The following is a 22,711-nucleotide window of genomic DNA, read 5'->3' as shown; positions in this document are numbered from 1 at the left end:
CACACGGTCTACCCAGTTCTTTAAATCCGACCCACCGAGCATTCACCTGATCAAGAGTAGTGTAATATTTGGTGGATTAATTTAGACTAAAATTGGTTGAGTACAATGCAGTTATTCATTTTTAATTGTTAAAAGTAAAATATTTGTATTGTAATGAATATATGATTTATTTTATTAAAATAATTAGCTATTTTTTCATTTTGTATTTATTTTTTCAATAAATACTTGGATATTTTATTGTAAGGAAAAAAATACGTTTTGTTTTAATACATTTCTATTTAAACAATTTATTGATTTTGTACAAAAAGTAAATAAAGAAGATATTTAATATTTTTCTTTTTAGTTTATTGAATAAGTAGTTCAGATGATGGATGGATGGATGAATAATTAGATGGTTGTAATGTAAATTTTCTTTGTTTTCATTCATCTCTAAAATAATTGCAAAAAAAAATAATGACTTACATATATTTAATATTTTTATTTTAAATAATTGGTTAATTGATAAAATAAACAATTGTACTTATGTATTTTACGTTTGTGTATTGCTTTATTGAATAATTGGTCATTGATTTATTGTATTTAAAATGTAAAAGTATTTGTAAAATAAATAATTTTATATTACATTAGTTTGGTATATTATAAAATAAATTGTTTTCCAATTATATTTTCAAGTACCTGTAACATTTTACTAAATAATTGGCAAATTAAAAATATACATATATATTTATCAAGTAGTTGGCTAATTATAATTAAATTATCAATAAAAAATAAAAAAAAGAGTGAAGGAATAATTCATTTAGTTATAATAAAGTATCGTACATATTTCAAATGCAGTTTTACTCCCACCTCCCTTAACTTTGTCTACGATGACCAACTGTTTAGCAATGGAAATGTGGCCCTGTAGCTTTAAAGTGAGCTCACCCCTGGTCTTGCCTGTCAGCACCACGAGTCCATACCGTGCAAGTGTGTGCGATGGACGCTGCCTTTGTGCCCCCATTGAAAGGCGCCTCATGTGTCAGCAACATCTCCGTGGATCCGGGAAGCACTTTGAAGTGTTTTTATCACGGCCCGGGGCACCCCCACACCCCCTTTCCTCAAAGCGTCTTTCCGCATCCATTGTGTGCAGGCCGGAGGTGGCGCGCTCGCACCTCGCCTGGTGCACAGGGTGGAAGTTTGTCCTGGAGGCGCTTAAGGAAAAAGGGGGCTCTTTTTTTAAATAGATGATTACGAGCCAGGTGTGAAATCCTATCCTGTTTATGGCCGGCAAAGGTAGGGTGTTGCACAGTGAAGAGGAAAATGACAATTTAGTGGGATTACAAGGATGGTTTGCCACTTTGTAGGGAGAAACGCACAGGATGTGACTAACAATTATGTTGTCTTTGTCATAAAAGCTTTCAGATTGTCATTTTTACAGAAGCAATTAAGCGTTTCTATTGGCTTGACGCTTGTCTGGTCAGGCTGTGCCTAGACCCCCCTTGAGATTACCTTTTTAGAGTGCCTCAAAAAGCCAGAAAACTCAACAAATGTAGCCATTTTGTCAGTTTATTGTAATACAGCTTCATTTATTGTTTGTGTTTGGTAAAAAAATAAATATAAAAAATAAATAAATAAATGGGAACTGGGAAAAGGATCTTGAAATAATCGCATAAAAATTGAAATCAATAATGAGAGGGAAAAAAAAAACAATTTGATCATTTTTACAAAATTGTTCAGTGATCATATTGAGTGATGAGATACATTACAAGTGCCTTGAAATATGAGCTTTTTGATATAAGAGCCACTCGGTCACTTTCTGCCTTGAGATATGAGCAACATCTGAGGCACTGCTAAATGGCGGCAGCATTTTTTAAATCTAGTTATTGCTATACAGGACAATACAGTTGAGTCAGTGTATGAAGAAAATGTGGAACATATTAATTTGATTTCTAGTCATTTCAATAGGGAAAGACGATTTGAGTCACTTTAACAGGGTTTTTCCTATGTAAAAAATTCAGAGGCGGCCACCTCTATCTAATTTGCTTGTCACCTCTAGCCTGACAGACTGATATCCCTCACCACAGCGCTCCAGCAACGTATTTTAACTGCCGATGCAGTATTGCGCCATTATGGAGGCGCTTTATCAACAGTAATACACCAAAAAGACCTGAAGCAACAACCTCTGAAGAAACAGCTGGTATCGGTAGTCGCACATAGTCAGAATGGTACCACCTCTGCCTCAATTTAAGCCAGGAAAAAACCCTGTTTAAGAATAAAAGTTTTGAAGACAAGAATATTGGTGTCAAATTTGATTCAGTTAGAGGATTTTGAAAGTTAGAAGATGTATTAGCCGCGACTGCGTTATACTTATTGACATGAAATTTGGTGTTATAACAGGACACATTAAAAAAAAAAAAAAAAAAAGTCCAAGAACGCATGCCTGAAATTGAACAGAAAGTTGTCCATTTTGGTTTGAAGCAGCCATTTTGGGCAAATTCCAGGCCTTTGACACTACTAGGGAATATTCCCAAATGGAAACAGGTAGACAGAAGGGGTGAGGTGGGTTTAATTATTGAGTTAGAAAAGTTGTGTCTTTTTGGGGACCGGCTAGAATGTGCGCAATATTTATCCATTAACTTGGTGAAATATGGTTGGGGGGAGAGATTTGGAGGGAGCTTCCCTCTTGATCTCCCGTCACAGCCCGGGAGTAATTCCACTTCTGCGAGAGAGAGAGAGAGGGGGGGGGGGACACCATTTGTCATTTAGCCACCTGCTTCCTTTTTGCTCTCTTATGAGGCAAAATAATTTGAGCGTTGATGTATTTGTGAAGTTTCCTTACTGGAGTACTGCGAATGATGCGGCCTCCCCTCTTATTAGGCTCACGTTTGAGTTGAGCACACGGTTTGATAATGGTGGCTGATGCCCGTGGTTCGGTTGCTTAGCGATGTACGCCCCTGCGTGATCACCTTTTAGCTGCCATGTGCAATTAGAGGCCGGCTGCCATCTTTTGAAATGTGTCTAATTAGTCTTTTCTTTCTAGGGGCAGGGAAACAGGGGTTAAGGGTGGGAGGTTAAGGAGCAGGGAAGGCCCCCGCGGGTCACCGGTGAAGTGGGGGGGACTGCCAGGCTTATTTAGAGTCGGGCTAATCTTTGTTTTGGCTTGCGTGCCGGTGCCCCCGCCATTACTTCAAATTAATAATCCGGGCTGTCAAATTGCAAGCGAAGGCATCACTATTCGCCACTCGCTTGAGGAACCCCACCCCCGGAACGCAGGGCGGGTCAGTGACCCAATTCCCTCCCGCCCCCCCCAGAACGTTCCGCGAGGTTATCATAAGGTTATCGCCCACAGGGAGCATTACATACATGGGCTGCTAGGATTTTAATGATTTGAGGGAATCGTTGACCTTTCGCAGAGAAGCAGTAAACTGGAAGCGACCTGAGGACAAATGAAGATACATTTATTATTATTCGTTGCCAGGGCTGAGCGATATGGCCGTAAAATGAAATCAGGTTGTTGTTTCTTTACAAAAATGCGATTGTAATCGATTGTTATGCCAACTCGCGAATAGAAACTACAAATGACAATATTTAAAACAGTCATTCTAAGATTTGCTTCATTTATTTTCTCCTGATAGCACACAAGCTTTGATTTGCACCCCCAGCATCAACTTCCACAGAAATAGTTAAAATACTTTAATAAATTTAATTTAATTAATAAATCTTGTTTGCAATCATGCTCACATTTGTGAGGGTATAGAAAATGCTAATTCTGACAGGAAACTAAAGGTGAGCACTGTACATACAGTAGTAAATCCTCGTTGTTAGCAATGAACAGCTAATGCTAAAGCTAAGCTAGCTAGCTAGCTAGCTGGGGAGACGACGGTGTTGAAAAACACTACTGATGGGTTTCATTGACAGTACTGCTAAACATTTGATTATCCAGGGTCAAGGGTTAGATCAGCCACAAAATACTCACAGGCACATGATACAACAAAAAACAATCCAAAATTAATGAAGTTCCTAGCTATATTTATTGTTAACTTTTTTTTTTTTTTTTTAGCTTCTCTCTCTACTCTTTGAAGAGCACAAATGTTGACATCTTATCTGTCTGTTAAACATTTTCACCATCTGTTAGTGTTTTGAAGTCAAGGCTTTTTTCAAAGGTTGGACCACGTAGCCGTCGTCCTTCGACAGCGAGCGCACCGGGATGAGGATAAGATAAGACCCCTTGCTGTGCGCCGCTTTTACCTTGGGTTTGGTGCGCTTGCTCGGGATAAAAAAATAACACTTAATTGCTCCATTTTTGGGGGAGTGACAATTACATTCTAATCGCCCCTCCGGGTAAAAATAGAACGTTGTTTTCCAAGAGTGTAAACTCTTGACTTGTGTTTGACAATGTTATTGAATAAAATGCCAGAAAAATCTTCTCTGGTGGAAAATATGGTCGAAAGAAAAGTTATTAGTTCTTTGTCCAACTAAAACTTTTATTTATTGGTAGTCAAAAGCACAGACACGTCCCCAATTCAGATTTAATGCCACATTCCCGTTATGTGTTAGCATTAGCATTAAGCTAGCGAACAAAATGCTAAGATACGTTGTTGTTGTGACTTTTGTTTTAAGTACACAACGTGTATTTCTTTTATATTTAGTTTTACAATAAACCTGGGTGTGGAGTTAAATAGTTTGACACTTAGTGTTTGAAGAATTGTTTACTATTTACCAAAGTGCTGCCATTATGAAGTGACTAAAGCACTCAATGCCACCGTACAGTGCTCTTCTATTAAGTTAAAGCATCAGCCCAGTGACATCTGTTGTCTTATATATATATATATATATATATATATATATATATATATATATATATATATATATATATATATTAGGGGTGTTAAAAAAAATCGATTCGGCGATATATCGCGATACTACATCGCGCGATTCTCGAATCGATTCAATAATCGGCAGAATCGATTTTTTTTTTTTTTTTTAGGATTCACACCTTGAGCATGGAAGAATGTTATATGAACGGAACATTAAGCCTTAATATTTTATTTTAATGCTGTTCAAACATGAAACAGATTACAACCTCTATAAGACTGAAATTTCAGATAAAGAAATAATACATTTTCATATAAATCTTACACTCTACAAGCTTACTGATTAGTATTTTCTAAATTTGAATGAAAAAAAATCGCAACAATCGACTTCCAAATTCGTATCGGGATTAATCGATATCGAATCGAATCGTGACCTGTGAATCGTGATACGAATCGAATCGTCAGGTACTAGGCAATTCACACCCCTAATATATATATATATATATATATATATATATATATATATATATATATATATATATATATATATATATATATATATATATATATATATATATATATATATATATATATATATAAAACTGGTGTTCCTCATATCTTGAACTTGCTATTAGTAATGGACTGTGTTTTATATAGCACTTAGCAAAAACAATACACTAGGTTGCATCGGCTCTACTAGTATTACTCGTAAGAATCGTAACATTAAATGTCAAATTGTACTTGTTCACATCCAGTGCCTTGAAATGCGTATGTTCATGCACAAACTGAACTTTTGGTGGCATTGTATGCCATTTCAGAAAGAGCACAAAAAATGTGAAAAGATGAATTTTTGGGGCAAACATGACTGGATTAATCTAAGGTTCCATTTGACTTCACGGTTGAACACTGGTACTGCATTCGGCACTGAATCTTCTGATTCATTTGCATGTCTTGGCAACTGAGCAACAATGTGAACCAGTTCCCAAAATGGTCCATTGTGGCGCTTCATGTAAAACACGTCTTCTTATTGTGTCTTCACGTTGGCTTTTGAGGCAGCTCAGAGAAAAATGATGGCAGTGTTTTTCAGCTCGGGAACAGCATGATTTACATGCCAACGAATGCTCCGAGTCCGGACATCTGTCCTGGTGCTGGTCGAGGCTTGCGTTTTACATACATTGGATGGGAAACGATCAGACTTTGGGGGGCCTTGAGAGCAGGTTGTTTGATTATCCTCACCGTGAACCTTAATGTGCCTTAAAAATATCTTCCAGTAAAAAGGAAAAGAGAAATCGGCGGCTCTTCTAGGGCGCGCTGATAGCAATTATGCAAACTATTATAGAATTTAAGCAGGCCGGCTCTTATCGGCTAATCCAGAAGTAATAGATTCTATTAAAAATGTATGAAGGGTGCAGGGGAGGGGGGATCCAGCAGCTGCGCTGCCGTCTATTTCAGTCAGTGTGTGTCAAACTACTTGTCTGCTGCCTCCCATTATTAAGACAGCATCCTGCAGCGCTTCCATACATAATAAGCAATTCATTACACAATAAGAAGCTTGTTATTCATCGATCGCGTCGCCGTCGCTCATTGTTAATCATTTACTTCCAACTAAATGAGCTTTTTTTTCGGTCTGCCTAATAATATTATGTTAAAATGTGAGTTTTACATGGCATTAAAGTGTTTTGGATCATAGTTTGTGTTGTATATGTAAAGCTTAAACTAGGACCTGATTGATATGGAACAATATTTTTGGAGGTTGATGCCGATATTTGGCAGAAAAAAAATTACGATAACCGATTAATTGGCCTATTAATCTTTGTCTTATGTTGTAATGTGTAAAAAGCAATCTGCAAAAATAATGATGTAAAAAAATTAATCAATTTTTGCCTATTTTAAAGTGCCAATATGGGCAGATTAAATTTTGCAGCCATAGAGCCATAATTGAAATTATTAATCAAGGCAAAAATAGACAAAATTCTAGGGTCTAGACGATTTGCAATTACTTACGATTGTCTTGCGACCAGTCCAGGATGTACACCATTTCTCTCACCAAAAGTTAGCTTATGAATGTTATTTGTTTATGTGTACTCTGCGATTGCCTGGAGACCAGTCTAGGGGTCCAACTCGCTTCTCTGACCAAAAATCTGCTTAGGTTAAATATAGACTGCCAATTGGTGTGAATATGAGTGGACTGGTTACCAGTCCTGGGTGGTTTTGGAGAACTGAAGACGCAATATTGTCTAAAGTATAAATGTGAGGTTGAATGCTTGTTTGTCTATATATGACTGAGATTGGCTGGCAACCAATCCTGGTTGTACCCCACTCCTTTTACCAAAAGTCATTTTAGATTCACTGAAAACTCTACTGTAAATTGCTTGTAAGTGTAAATGTGAGTGTGTATCAGTATGGTTATTTTTATACTTGGGGGGGAAAAAAATTTGATAAAAGAACATGATGGTTAAGCATGCACAATACATTAGCACAATTACAAAAATGTTATTCATCGACCATGTTAATCTTCCAACTAAATTGACCTATTTTTTTTATGTCTGCCTTCTTTTCCCTGTAGAACATTAGCATAGCACTCATATGCTAATCCAGCCAGCGAGTGAAAAGCCTCATCTCAAACGCCCCCCCCTTTTTTTTTTTCTCTCCCACCCCTTATCATCTAATCATTAACCGAGCTTCCGGAGTGAGCGTGGCGCACATCCCGGATTAGCAATTAGCCGCCGTATTCACCGTGACCCCCGGAGGATCGCCGGGGGCCACAGGTGAGCCCGCGGGGTCAGACAGGTGCACTGCTTCCTGCATAATTTAGCAGAGCTCTTTTGACCCCCACTCCTCTCTCCTCGACTTTGACGGATGGCGCTACTAAATTTTCTTGGTAATCGTACCGCTGAGCAAAGGGCGAGAGGGTTTATTTTAGAGGCTGTTGCTTTGCTTGCAGAGGTGTTCAAATCCAGGTTCACAGAACCTTTAGCGAGCTAGCTCCCATGGTGCTCGTTTACCTGCTCGGGAGACAGCTAGCTAGCTAACTTGCATCAGGGGCTAAAGCCAAACTGTGGCGGGTTTTTACTTTCTGGACCTGGATTTGATACCTCTGTTTGCTAGTTAGCAAGCGAGGTAGAGAGACGTACAGTTACTCGGTTTAAAAAAATTTAAAAAAAAATCAGTCTCTCTGTGTAGCCTGGTACCAGAATTGACCAGTGGTTGGAGGCACCTGGCTTAAAGGGTTCTAACATTGTCACATACATGCTATTTGTGAAGCCATGTATGGCATTTCGCATTGTATGTTAGCATTAAGCTACCCGTTATTCAAGGTGATGTGGTTGTTTGAAGTAGGCAAACAGTAAAAGTCAACTGGGTGTGGCAATAAACAGTTTAACGCCTCTTTATTGAAGAATTGTTGATGTAGAACAAACATCCAACTGAACTGTATTCAGGCGATGATTCTTTCATGCACAAAATTCTAGTAGGCTTGTTGCTTGTGTTGACTTGTCATATACAGTACATTTAATGACAAGATTTTTCGTTTGGACCAGAAGCTAAGGTCCATTGTGTGCGGCTCCACAATAAAGGCCGTTCGTTGCCATCCACCGCCTCGTTCTTGCCAGGGCACATGCTGCGGATTGCGGAACGTGCCAACACTGGCGTCGGGCCGTGCTCGAGTGCTATTTTGGTTATCTCAGCAAAAAAGCAATTACATTGTCAGCAGCTTTCTTACTGCCATTTTGACGACACATTAATAGCCGCCGGCTATATTTTTTTGCCATCAAAATTTAGTTAACATTTAAAGCTTAATACAGTCGTTATTAAAAGCGCCCCCTTACTGCTTGCCTCCTGACCTTGTTATCGTCCCACAAAGTGCCATCTCATAATCCACGTTGGGAAAAGATAGGAGAAAAAAATCCAAACGACTGCCAAAAGCGTCTTTATCGGAACACCGTAGGGGACAGCAGATGGACGGCAAAGCACATGGTCTTTATCGCCCCCGGTGAGCCTTCTCCGGGCCTCATTGTGCCGCTTATCCCCTCAACGGATGTCACTGGAGACGGATGAAGATTAGTCGCCCGTGCACCTTAAACTTTCCGGGGCTTTTCCTCCTTATGCATGACAGAAGAAAGAAAGACTTACGCTGACCTCAGGACACCTCGCATATGCAGTGAAGGCGAGGATTAGGTCGTTTTTCTCAAAAAATGAAAACTTTTATTTGAAAAATATTCAACTATTCTTGTGAGATTGTTTGTTTTTCCCTTGAAAACATACCGGTACGTCTTTATTTTTCTAGGAATGATGTCATTCTTAATTATATATACATATTATATCTGGAAAATGTGCAGCTTTTCCATATACACATATGACTTCATACTTGTGAGATTGAGCCCATAAATGGTCTACTTTTTTATCTAGAAAATAAAAGCAACGTTATTACTGAAAAATATAACATACTTTTTTATTTAAAAATGACTGTTTTTGCTAAAAAATTCCAATCTTTTTCTAAAAAAAATCCAACTCTTTTCTTTAAAAAATGAGCTATGATGTATTCTTTTTTTTTTTTTCAATTAAATAACGCTTTCTAGAAAATATTTTAAATCAAATATATGCAACATTTTCTCAAACATAATTGTATGGAAAAAAATATATGACTATAAACAATATTTTTCTCAAAACATTTGCTTTTTTTCTGAGAAATATGCAAACAAAATTTAATTTCTAAAAATAAAAAAATCAATATAACACTTCAGGTAAAATATGATTTCCCACCCTCAAATATATGTGACTATTTTTAAAATAAATAATTGTATTCCTAAAAAAAAATACTCCTATATGACTATAAAAAAAATACAACTAATATTTAACAGTAATATTGTGCACAGTTTGAACATTAATACTGCACTTAGATATCAGGGGAAAAAATGTAATTAAATAATGATTCAATAGAAACACATTACTGTAATCAAAATCAAAGATGTACTTAAAAACGATTCAATTCAAATGCACTGTATTGCACATAAAATTTGGCTTAAATAAAAGATAATATGCTGAACTCGAGTAGTTAAATTACAGTGAACTCGGGAGAGCTCGCATGTGGCATAGGAGAGGGTTTGGGGGCGCCTTGCGGGGAAGCTGACGCCAGACATCTGCTTTCCAACCTCTGGCATCATGTATCCAGCGCAGATTATCTGCTGATTGAAGAGGACCCACTTGGAAGCCCTGACCGTAATGTTATTGTAACAGGAAGAACGCCCATTGACCCTATTAGGGAGGATGTCGGAGCAACTAAGCAAGCCTCTGTTACAGCAGAAGCCGCAAAATGGCGCAATCCGACGAAGGGTTGAACGATTTTGGAAAACAAACAGTCTTAAATTCTTAATTGCGATATTTTCCTCCCTCAATTTATTTGATTATTTTCTTCAAGGTTCTTTCTACAGTCCTTTTTACTAAGCACATGCAATTACTTTAATAAAACAATATCAGAGCTATTATACATTAAAGCAGTGATTCTCAACTGGTGAGTTGGGATATGTTATGTAAAAATGTGGACTGCACTTCTTAAACACTGAACTTAGCAGTGGGATGGAACATATTACCAATATATTGTCACGATACTATTGTTTTTGTTGTTTTTCACAGAAATGTTAATTTTACTTGGTGCATTCCATTTAAAGAAAGATGATATACAACATGAATTCTGTCCTCACTTTCTGTTATGTTTTTTGTGGGAAGGGAAATGGAACTTAGCCTGGTGTTGCAATATTAGACGATGCTAGTTAGCATTAGCATTAAGCGCTGTCATTGCTTTTGTTGTTTGCAGCGCTTTTCCACACGCTAAAACATCAGATGTGATGTTCCAAACTGGTTAGCAAATACTTATTCATGAACCCATTTCAATTTAGATGGAAAAATGTCATTGCTTGTACTGTTTGACGCCGTGTATGCTTGGTTCAATTATCATAGCCACGCTGTTGTATTGTCTCCCACACCCTGTCCCCAGCTTCAAACTATGGCTATAATGAAACATTCACATCTCATTGTCTGCCAGTAAAAGGGAATTCCCTGGAGATAGCCTTTCTCCGTCTTGCTCTTTTTCCCCTTTCCTGGCACTCCCTAATGGAGGGCTTGTTTTGAAGTTTCAACATGGAGTCTCAGGTCCCTTTGGACATTAAAGGTGATGACTTGGAAGTGAGTTCTCAAACTACGGTCCAGGGACCCTCTTGCTATAACTTGGGGGCCCACAAAATAACATAAATAATTATGGCGTAAATACTAAGTTATATTTAAAGTTCAGGTTAGAAAAACTTCGGAGGAATGCAGGATCTGTCGAGTTGGACAGCCTGAAATTTGTGGCAGAAAAGAGGATGTTGAAGACGTTTGTGTCCAACCGACTGCATCCTCTGCACAGCACCCTCTCCGGGCAGACGAACTGCTTCAGTTACAGGCTGCTGTCACTGCCCTGCTCTACTGACAGACGGAGGAAATCCTTCCTGCCACATGCCACACTGCCCTTTACTTCCACCCTAGGAGGGAAATGCTATTGCTAATATTATTTCCTCAACTCTCTACTGTCACCATGTAGCACTTTAATCACCATATATCTTATTCTGGACTTTCAACCTGCACTGACCTTTATTTTATTTCTCTTAATTCTATTTTAAAAGACTACTAGAGGTGCTATGTTTAACGTTTTGTGTGTGTATGACAGAGTAATAGGTATGCCTGCTTTTCCTTGTGTTTTTTATTTATTTATTTTTTTTATTGTAAAGATTACTGGAAAAGTGACTTTCTTTTAAAGGACAAATATATTTATCTTTCTATCTATTGTATCTCTGTCTAGCAAGCTTGCTACCCATCTAGCTAGCTAGCTAGCCAGTTATAAACAAACACAAACCAATTACTCTTCCCTACTTTAGCTTTGGGCCAGCTCTGCTCAGATATAACAGTGATGTATTTTCACAGGAACACAGCCAAAAAATAAAACATTAAAAAAAATTTAATAATAATAAATAAATAAATAAAACATTTTAAAAAAATAAAAGTGTATTATTGAAATTCACTTGTTAAAAATGACTCTTACTTTGATAAACATTGACTTTAAAAATATTACATCATTTTGGGAAAAACACAACCTTGTAAAATTACTATTTTTTTTTATTCACACAACATAGGTTTTTGTTCTTGTACACGTTTATTCTCAAAAAAAGTCTGACTTAATTCTTTCCGTATTAATCAGATCGGCAACAATTTATCCCTAAAGTGTGTCGAGTACAATTAGTGGTACACAGGCTCCCTCTAGTGGTATAAGAATGAATAACTGAATTAAATGTTCAACCCATGCCTTTTTTCATTCTACAGTTCAGTTGTATTTAACATTTAATCATAATACATTTGCATTTAATTTATAACAGTTTTTAAAAATAAAAAAAATTCCCCACTGTACAAAAATTGAGAAACCCTGTTTTGCCTCAACTTTGTAATTCTTTTAACTACAAGTGTAAAAGAAACTAATGATCGTTTACTGTACAACTTCAAAATACAGAGTTCGTACCCTAAATATGAATGATTACCGCTTAAATAAATGCATTTAAAATTGAAATGTACATTCGGCTGTTATATCGTTATTGTCGATTTTCCCAAATCAAACTAACCTGAATAAAACGTTTTTAAGAAAGCAAAGCAGATAGAGATGGAATTGTACAACTTCGGGGCCATTTGAATTTCAGGGTCCACTGCATTACTCTTTATGTCCCATTGCTTCTGCATTATTTATAATTTGCACACTGTACCATTATTGTGTGTAGATTATTGCACAGTCAACAAGGTAACCTCGTTCCCATACTGTTATGATAACCTCGAGATTTACATTTTGCCGCACCAGCGGTCCAAACAGCTGAGTCGCTCAGGGAAAAAAAAATCAAATAGGGGAGCGTGGGGTAATTTGTGCGAAGGGGCAAGTAGTTCCGCCCCTGTTATTTACAAAACCATAGAAGAAGTTGGTCATGTGAACACATATCTTTGAAGAGACATCCATTTTGCTCATCCGGTCAAAAAAGGAAGACACACGGCTTGAGAGGTAAGCGCATATAAGTTCAAAAAACATTTTTTGCCCACCAAAGTAAAAATTCTATGATTAAGGTTTTTTTTGTTTTTGTTTTAAGACTTTGTTTGAACAATTACAGACAACTTTGAAACCAGTTCACACACGTTTTAGTGCTTTTTAAGCGACATCATGAGTCTATACCAAAGGACCTTCTGTTGTTGTAAACTGTATTCTTACATTTGATCACTAAAAGTATGTGCCATTCTTAATTTTTGACCAAAATTCATTCTGTCACCAGATACAAAAGGAAGACAGACAGACAGGATTTCAACTCCTCTTGAGAAGTTGGAAAGAGCAGTTAAAGAGGGGGGGGGGGGGGGGGGGTGACCATACATCAGGTTAGAAAGGAGATAAAAATCTGGAGAAACATGAAAGAAGAAAAAGCCTCTGAAAACTGCAAATCAAAGTTTTGTATTGAATTTGTCTTCCTTTTATATAGCATTATCGTTTATGAAATTAAAATCGTTTTTACTTCACTTGAATGGTACAATTTACCCCACTGAATTCTGACTAATGGCACAACCTACCCCGCACTGAAGTTGTGCACAGACCACTTTTTTTTTTGTTTCCCTAAAGCTATATTTCTCAAACAGTTTCTTGAAGATCCAAAGTGATTGCTCCCTGGCATGCACAACATCCTAAATTATATGAGTATATTTTAGTTGGAGGCATTCCTGTAATCTCCTTGCGTAAAAGACACTTTAAATAAAAAGTGGCAATACTTGCACCGCTCTCCCCTCCAATGTCATCAAGGTATTCTGTTTTGTTTTTTACTTGACAGCGCAGTCTGCCTCAGGGAGTGTTGCTGGTGTCGGTTTAGCCTGTCTGACCGTGAATGTCTAGAACGAGTGGGCTGGGTCGCTAGGTTATGACAAAGGGTTTGTCATGGAACGCTCGACCTCCAAGTTATGTCAAAAGGACAAGTCTGGAAATGATGACATGGAACCTAAATTTTAAATTGATTTCTTCAGTCTTTTCAGGGATTGCTTATTGACAAGTTTTTTTTTATTATTATTATTTTTTTGTAAGTCTACTCATAACAGACATGACTAACTGGAACTGGCTTCAAGGGCTGAATTTTCTCTAACTACACAGATAGGATAGGAAATTGCAAAACATTTTCTTCATCATTGCATGTGTGCCAACACAGCAGCAAAGATGGATGCCCGAAGGGGAAAAAAAATAGTTCTTTGAAAATTCTGCCACCGAAGGCAATTCCACTTAGCAAAATGTTATTGAATAGGCATGGCTATCATAAGTAGAACCAAAAAAAAAAAAAAAAAGCCTGAAAGAGCCACAACTGAAAAGACAAAGGAAGTCTGTAGATTAAAGCAACCATTTTAAAGTGGCCATAGGGTTCCTTCAAAGACTGACTTGTCTTCAAAAGTTTGTCCAGTTACAACCAAAATTCAATAGCTAGCAGATGGACAATGCTAAAAACTAAAACACTACTCCCAAGTTTTTCACACCCCCAGTGCGTTGAGCTTAGAAATATGGCGGGAACACACAGTTTCTACCAAGATTTCCTGTGTTAAACTCTGGATTGTTTTTCTACCCCCTCAGCAGGTGTGCAGCCGTAAAGCGCCATCATGCTGGCCTGCATCCAAAGACGGCAGAACCTGTCACCGCAGCATTTGCCCTGCGTGCCTAAAAGCCTGGATGTCCTGACGCCACCTTTGCTGCTACCTGCGCCACCACCGCCGCAGCTGCGCGCCCGTAAAGGTGAGTCTGAGTTGCTAGCTGTTAGTTAGCTAGCTAGCTACGCTGACGCCCCCAAAAATACATCTTCCCTGGATGCCACAATTTGCAGAACAACTTGGTGTTGTTATGAAACTGCTTAAACTGAGTGCGTCACCCCGGCAGCCTGTTAGCACACGAGCTAGCACGTGGCTAGCCTCGCGATGACATGGTGGGATATATTCTAGCCACTGGAGGCTTTAAGTGGACTTTCGCAGAACAAACATGTAGGTCGGGATAAGAAACATTTCTAGACAAAGTAGACTCTAAAAAGAGAATTTTGACCAAATTAATAAAATTGCTTCAAGTGGTAACACACAATTGAATTAAGTTAATCCAAAGTGTGTCCTGCGATTGGCTGGCAACCAGTCCAGGGTGTCCCCTGCCTACTGCCCAGAGCCAGCTGAGATAGGTGCCAGCACCCCCCGCGACCCTTGTGAGGAATAAGCGGTCAAGAAAATGGATGGATGGATAATCCAAAGTGAATATATTAAGTTTAATAAACTCATAATTAATTAAACTTAATATATTCACTTTGTATTAACTTAACTGAATATAATCGCTTTGGATTCACTTAATTCAGTCGTGTGTTACCACTTGAAGCAATTTTATTAAGTTGGTTAACAATTTAGAGTAGCATCTATTTTTCAGCGGGTCTGGAGTGTGAATGTATTTTAAAGGGGAATTCAACCTTAAACATTTCTTGACAATAATATGTTATATGTGACCTCACTAGTCTAAACATTGCGTTCTGATTAATATTCCATTTGTGAAAATTTGAGTTATGCAGCAAAATCCAGCAGGTTTTTATCCATCTCAGGGGGCGGCCATTTTGCCACTTGCTGTCGACTGAAGATGACATCACAGTTGCTCAGGGGTCAGGCAACGACCAATCAGAGCTCACCTGTTTTCTTTTTTTTTTTTCACCTTTTTTCTGAAGTTGAGTTGTGATTGGGTTGTTACCTGAGACCTGAGCACCTGTGAAGTCCTTTTCACTTGACAGCAAGTGGCAAAATGGCTGCCTTCTGATATTAACCATAATACCTATATTTACACTAGTGGGGCTACATTGAAAATATTGTCAAGATTTTTGGGAGGGATTGGCCTCCCCTTTAAGCTTGCTTCTAACTTCAATTTTGGCTCATAAAAAGCAAAATATTGGTGAAGCAGTGGCTTGTGGCTTGCAAAACTCGTAAGTTGGGGCACTTGCAAATCAAGACAGCACTGTACAGAGTGTGCGTACTTTGTGTGGTACTGTATATTTCCCCGATGAATCACTGCACCATTGTTTGCATCCTCCGCTCAGTGTTTGTGCGGCATTTGAGGTAATTAGACCTCGTTGGGTTCCAGTTTCATGCTTCCTGAGGTCACGGAACCTATTAAAAGAGCCATAAAAGCTCTGATGTAACGGGTTCAATTGGAGTAAAGAGACTTTCCCCTCCCTTCTGCGCTCCCATTTCTCCCTCGATGAAGTCTCTGCCTTTCCTGTTATGAAATATTAATTGGGAATCAGTGGAGAGCTTGTCTGCTAAACGCTGGAACAGAAGGGCTCGGTTGGCCTCGGGACTGAATGTGGAGGGGGGGGTCGGCGTTCTCATCCTGTTTACCTGCGGGGACGCAGACCCCACCCAGGAGGGTGCGCGGCTCCCCCTGCGGCAGCCAGGCTGACATTTCAAGCGCAAGCTCGCTCTGTGTGGCCTACTCACTAAATGAGTCCTTGTTGGATCCAGTTAAATGGGGACATCCTTTAGCTGCGCTTTTCAAAGCCATTTCCATTTTTAGCTGTCAATAAATGGAAAGGGAACGGACATGAAAGCTCGCAAGCCCAAGAGGCCCATTTCTGTGAAACCACTGTAAGGAATTATGCGAACGGCGGTGAATGAACGACCCGCTCTCTTATCTCCACTTGAAAGCCAGGCCTGAAAATGTGTCCCCCCCCCACCCCCTCGCCTGCCCTCATCCCTCACGCTCCCCCCAGTGCTGCTGGCCTTGCCCGGGACCGGTTTAGAGGAGGGGAAACTTTGCCCACGCTGGGCCGAGCGCCACAGAAACAAATGAGGAGTGACACGGGCGCTGAGGAGACTCCTGGAGCACACACACACACGCGCGCACACGCACACACGGCTAAGTGTTTGAGCGTGAGGTCATGCTGCATGCAGCCACCGCGATGCAATGGAGACAAAAATGGGGTGATTGGGAGCATAGTAAACCCCCGCCTACTCGTAAATGTTTCTGCACAACATAAACTGTTAGAGGGAAAATGTACCTTGGTCATTCCAGAATTGATGGACAATTCAGCATTTTTGAAAAACACTATTTATTTCATCATTTTTTGTTGTGCCTTCAGGAAAAACATGTAATGAATTATCAATTAATTGGATTCTTCTACAAACAATGTTACACTTTTAATGAGATATTTTATGTCATATATATTTTTGCTCTGTTTGGCTAAATCCTGTTAAAGATACATACAGTAAGCACATGAAAAACAAAAATATTGCTGAATAAATGCTTTACAATTCAATATAGGGTTGAACGAATAATCTAATTCCATTTTTTCCCCTCATTATTGCAATTTAATACGTGATTATATTTTTGTAAATCCCTCTTCCCATGTATTTTTGATTTAAAAATGAAGCATGGAGTGTATTCAGGGTATTTCTATTCATTTGATTTAGTAAAATGATTTGAGATATGAATGTTTTGAGTTACGAGTGGGGTTATGGAACAAACACCACTATATGGCCAATTATTTGAAGGGATACTTGATACATTGACCTATTTTTCAGCAGTAAAAAATCCATATTTTGTCCAGAATTAATTTGATAACTACATTATTTTTTTTTGTATACAATTATCCATCCATCCATCCATCCATCTTCTTCCGCTTATCCGGGGTCGGGTCGCGGGGGCAGCAGCTTGAGGAGGGAAACCCAGACTTCCCTCTCCCCAGCCACTTCAACCAGCTCCTCCGGCGGGATCCCAAGGCGTTCCCAGGCCAGCCGAGAGACATAGTCTCTCCAGCGTGTCCTGGGTCGTCCCCGGGGCCTCCCGCCAGTGGGACATGCCCGAAACACCTCCCCAGGGAGGCGTCCAGGAGGCATCCGAACCAGATGCCCGAGCCACCTCAGCTGGCTCCTCTCAACGCGGAGGAGCAGCGGCTCGACTCTGAGTCCCTCCCGGATGACCGAGCTTCTCACCCTATCTCTAAGGGAGAGCCCGGACACCCTGCGGAGGAAACTCATTTCGGCCTCTTGTATCCGTGTATACAATTGTATACAATTAATACCTTTTAAAAACATATTTTTCCACTTGCTGGCGACTGAAGGTGACATCACCTGTGCTGAGGAAGTAGGTATCGACCAGTCGTGGCTCACCTCTTTTCTGGGTTTGGTCAGCAAACTGAGCCATAATTGGTCGTTACCTATTTCCTCAGAACAGGTGATGTTATCACTAGTCGACAGAAGGTTGAAAAATTAGTTTTTAAAAGGTATTAATTGTACATTAAAAATAAAAATCATTCTGGACAAAATATGAACTTTTTACTGCTGAAAATGGCTCAATTAGTCAAGTATCCCTTAAAAAAAAAAAAAGGAGGTTGGTTGGCATTCATATAATTTTGCTCTTCGCGTCCGGCCACGGTCCCTAACCCCCGGAGCAGTGAGGATTCGCTGTATATTTTTATTCCGCCGTGTTTATGGAAGATGTGTCATAAATAGAGAGTTAGTGTGAGGGACATCCAAGAGCATGTGCTCCGGTGTCAACATGCCGCGTCTGCTTTTTCCATTTCCCATTTCCCCTCGGCGTCTGCAGCAACGGCGAGGTTACGTCGACCACAGGGGAGACGTGAACAAGCAGCCCTCTAGAACTACAGAAGATAAATATTAATGCATCCTAACATCAAGGAAGCGACTCATGCTCTAGTTTAGATATTTCACCCGTAGATACTGTTAGGGTCAATTTTGGCACGAGATTATTGTAGTTGATGAAAACCAGCGAAAAATTGAACTAAAATTGAAAAACATTTTCACTAACAAAATAAAATTAGAATGTAAAGAAAGAAAGAAAGAAAGGAAAAACTAACTGAAACCAAGTCTTCAAAAAGTAACTAAAGCTAACAGCAAAAACGTCCTCCGTTTTCATTTTTCAAATGAGCTTTTAGGTTTCAAGTGAAACGTCTTTGTTTTGGTATTGCTGTAAATCCATACAGTACAAGTAAGATATAACAGTTATTTGAGAATTGTAGATTATTTTACTTTATTACGCAATACTGAATGACCTTTTTTATCTTGCACTCAACAAGCAATACATTTAAATAAAACCAACACTAAAACTAATAAAAATTTTAATAAAGCAAAGCATTAAAAAAATAAACATTAACGAGCTTGATCCAAGAATTAATTAAAACTAATTGAATTTAAAAGGTCCAAACTAAAAAAAAATAACTATCATGAAAAATCCAAAACTATTACAACCCTGAGTTGGCAAACAATAAAAAAACAAACGTCAATCTTTCACCCTGAAATTTTATTATTTTCCGTGCATTTATAAATATTTAATTATTTATTCTTGTGTACAAAGCGCTACAAAGTTTGCGTACATTGAAGCAGTTCCGTTTCAAATTTGACTCACCTCTACAATCACTTTTAAGATTTAGGAAAATGGTGGTGATGGCAGGATTCTTTAATCAAGAGGGAGCTTAAAAAAGTCTTTGACAAATGTCTTTATTGCCACCACATTAGCATATGTCCCCCACAAATATGTGCCTGCTCTTTGAAGGATCATAGTGGGAATCATGGATCAGAGGAAAGAACAAAACAGACCTTGAACATACCATGAGTGCATGGATAATGAACTGTTTGAGAACGTCACATGACCAAGTCACCAAACCCAGAAAACAGGTGAGTGGCGACAGAGGACAGTATAGGACAAAATTACTCAGAATATGTTGTTGAAACTTCTTGCCTTGAGTTCCTCTATAGTCAAAATATTTTTTTTTAATCCAATTAATCAATGTGATCATTGGTAAAATACTTGATTCTAAAAATATTGAATAACTTTAACCTTCATAAAAGTCTATTAAAACCTTTGGAAACCACGTTAGAGCGGGTGTGCCAACGATGAACCGCAACATAGCGGGGGAACGCTGTTTACTCACATGGAGTCTTCCATCTGGTGCACCCCTAACGGGCATGTGGGGGGGGGGGGTACGAGGGCCCGTTCATCACCGCTTGCCCAGCTCAGCATTGACAGGTTGAGGTGCTGACTGTTATGCAGCAAACAACAGATGACTGGAGGGAAGGCCAATTAATTACAAGCCTTTAATGACTGGACTTACTGGGCCAAGTGTGCGCATCGGGCAGGTTGTCAAGGCAACCGTTCCGGGTTTGCTTCTAAACGTGTTGCAAATGCACAGCGCTCCGTCTCGGCCTGTTATGTTAAATATCACGAGCTGTAATTAAGTACGCTCCAAATCGCATTCTGATCGCGCTCTTGTTATCACCGCAAAGTGCTTGGGATAAGAATTCGGCGTGAAATCAAAAAGAGCGGCGCTGGTGTTGGGGAAATGATTATCAGGGAATAATGCATGAACGCCAGCACTATCTCGCGTGAGAATCGGCGGATCCAGCGGGCCCTCGGCGTTAAGCGTCCCCTCTGGGTAACAGCTGGAGGTCGTGCAAGGGCCTTGTTTTGCCCGTAAATCAGTGATTAACTCTTAACTGCTCCCAAACAATGAGGTATCCGCGCTAATCTGGGGAAGGGGGGGAACTGGTGTAGGCTTCAAGTGTGACCACGGGAAAAAGATTAGCCTGTTTTTAAGAGGCAGAAATCATGGAGAGCGTTTGTTCGGGGGGGAGGAATAAAGCTTATGAAAGACCATTTACATACCACCGAAACAAATCCTCCCCCTCCACCGCATGTTTCTGCGCTCGTGTTTGCATAACTTCGGAACGTGCACACAATGCGCGACGCTACTTGAAAGTTGCCGATTGCATGGAGGGATGAAATCAGGATTATGAGTCGCCTGTGAAAGTGTGCCACTTGGCACACAGCGCGGCCAAAACACCAAATCGAGTGGCATCGTTAACTCATTTGCTCCCAAAAACGTATAAATATGTTCTGTTATAAATGTTTTATGTGTCCCAAAGATGTATTAATGTACGTTTGTTTGTTTTTTATGCTAGAGCATACAGAAGGCTTTGATGCAGTCTCTCATCTGCAGAGAACGGGTGAAAAAAATTGTAGTAATTACAAAAACGGCCAGCAGGTGGCAGCAGAGTATAAGAGATCAACCAGGGCCAAGTTGAAAACAAGCTGTTTCCCCACAATTCTAAATAGAGTTGTGAATAATGATGAAACTTAGCTACACATAATTCTAATTGCTGGAAAACGGAAACAGAAATATACTTTTTTTCCTGATGAAAGAAGAGACTAATCTTTCTTTTGGTAGGTTCTATGTTTTTATAGCAATACAACACAATATTCTGTGGGCCTTGCAAAATCAGTCAAAATCCAGTAAAACAGTGAATAAGTGAATGAGTTAAAGACCCTGCGAAGTGAATCAAGAGATTTTGTTGCTAAATGCATTATACAGGTTTAAAGATAATAGCAGAAAATGCATGAAAAGTCTTTAAACACTTTTTTTTTTGGCAATTGCTAAAATTAGGTCCAGTGATGCGCGAGTTGCCGCTTCCTTACTATATAAGAACTTGAGCACCTTAATTAACATCAGCGGTTGTCCGACATACTTGCAACAAACTGATAGCTAGCTAGCTAAGCCTACAGACCGAAAATACATTCCTTTAGTCCTAGGAGTGCCCATTATAGAGTGCCTCATTGTTGACCGTGAGTGCTCCCATGTCACTCAGAGAAAGACAGGAGGGCGAAGATTGAGAAGAAATAAAACTAGATGTGCAACAATTATTCGACAAATAATCGAAAATTATTTTGATAATTGATTAATCGTTTGGAGACTAGTTCTTCAGAATTTCAGCTTCACAACAGTAAATCTTCTCTAAGATCTGCGTCTTCTCTTTAAAACAATGTTCCACATTTTTGCCTATTTTCTGATGTTACGAACCAAACCAGTAACTGAGTCATAATTTGTGCATTTTCTACATAAAGGGATGGAAATTAAAACTTTTTTTTTTATAGAATTCATCGATTATCGACAAAATAATCAACAGATTGATCGTTTATTAAAATAAATGTTAGCTGAACCCCTAATGTTACTCCCCTCCAGTCGAAATTATGAGTTCAAGTGGTTCTTGCTACAACAGGCATTTATTGCGGGTAAGCATGTCGTTAAAACTGTACAAAAAAAAATATATAGAAACACCATATGCAGCTAATTACGTGAAATAATACAACATAATTCTCATGGAGAACATAGATATAAACGGTGACTTCCATTTGCCATATAGGCCTGTTAACATCCACTACATATGCCTGCTAACACGCTAACGAAGATAGCATGCTAACGGACTACCGCTAGTCCGTTAGACCTAATAAAAACATAATAAAGAAATCATCTGTAGTGTTATTAGTGTATGTATTTTAGCATTCAGTGTGTGCCTTTAAGGGGTGTGAAAGCAGGAGCTCGAATGGAGTTGACCGGTTTGTCTGCATCTGGGCAAGCGTTCTCATTTTGTATTTTTAGTGTATGACTGTCCCATTCAATAAACAACTAAAACTAAAACTAACCCCTAACCCTCTCCTTGCCCACATGCAAGGGTATTTATTTCCTCATTTGCTCCATTCGGAGGGATGAGATGACCCCAGACTGAGAATTACTGCTAAAAGGAGAGCACATCCAGTGTCATTAAAGTCCTCCAATCATCTTCAATCACTGTGCAGAGGAGCAGACATGAGGGGGTCAAATAATTAAGAATTTGTCAGCGCCGCGTGATGTCGTCCGCTATGCTTGTTTTTCCACACCGTTGTTTTCCCCCGCCTGTGACGCAGCGTGCGGTCGGCAGGTTTCCGGGTGATCAAGGTCGGGCTGTTAATTATCTTTGCATGCCATTTCTTTACCTGACAACACTTGCCGGTTGCTCGGGGGAACCTTGGCCCTCCCTGCTTGTTTTTG

General features: G+C 39.2%; 1 protein-coding gene and 1 long non-coding RNA gene across 10 annotated transcripts in view; one reads left to right on the top strand and one right to left on the bottom strand.

Annotated features, from left to right (window-relative positions):
- The window catches only part of LOC144002877 (uncharacterized), a 35,066-nt gene that overhangs the window by 1,107 nt on the left and 11,248 nt on the right, over nt 1-22,711 (bottom strand). The gene's annotated exons all lie outside the window — the stretch shown is intronic.
- The window catches only part of LOC144002876 (protein FAM222A-like), a 55,479-nt gene that overhangs the window by 24,546 nt on the left and 8,222 nt on the right, over nt 1-22,711 (top strand). For 3 of the 6 annotated variants that reach the window (XM_077498528.1, XM_077498529.1, XM_077498530.1), the window contains one exon: nt 14,449-14,607. In XM_077498528.1, the coding sequence (XP_077354654.1) occupies nt 14,475-14,607 (133 nt within the window). In that variant the 5' untranslated portion in view covers nt 14,449-14,474. Of the gene's footprint in view, nt 1-12,703; nt 12,859-14,448; nt 14,608-22,711 lie in introns of those variants that run through there. The other 3 variants (XM_077498534.1, XM_077498533.1, XM_077498532.1) reach the window with 3 other exon arrangements.

This window comes from Festucalex cinctus, chromosome 15, assembly GCF_051991245.1.
Source record: "Festucalex cinctus isolate MCC-2025b chromosome 15, RoL_Fcin_1.0, whole genome shotgun sequence".
NCBI classification, from domain to species: Eukaryota; Metazoa; Chordata; class Actinopteri; order Syngnathiformes; family Syngnathidae; genus Festucalex; species Festucalex cinctus.
The sequence above is the reverse complement of the archived record's forward strand: the minus strand, read 5'-3'. Positions and strand labels throughout refer to the sequence as shown.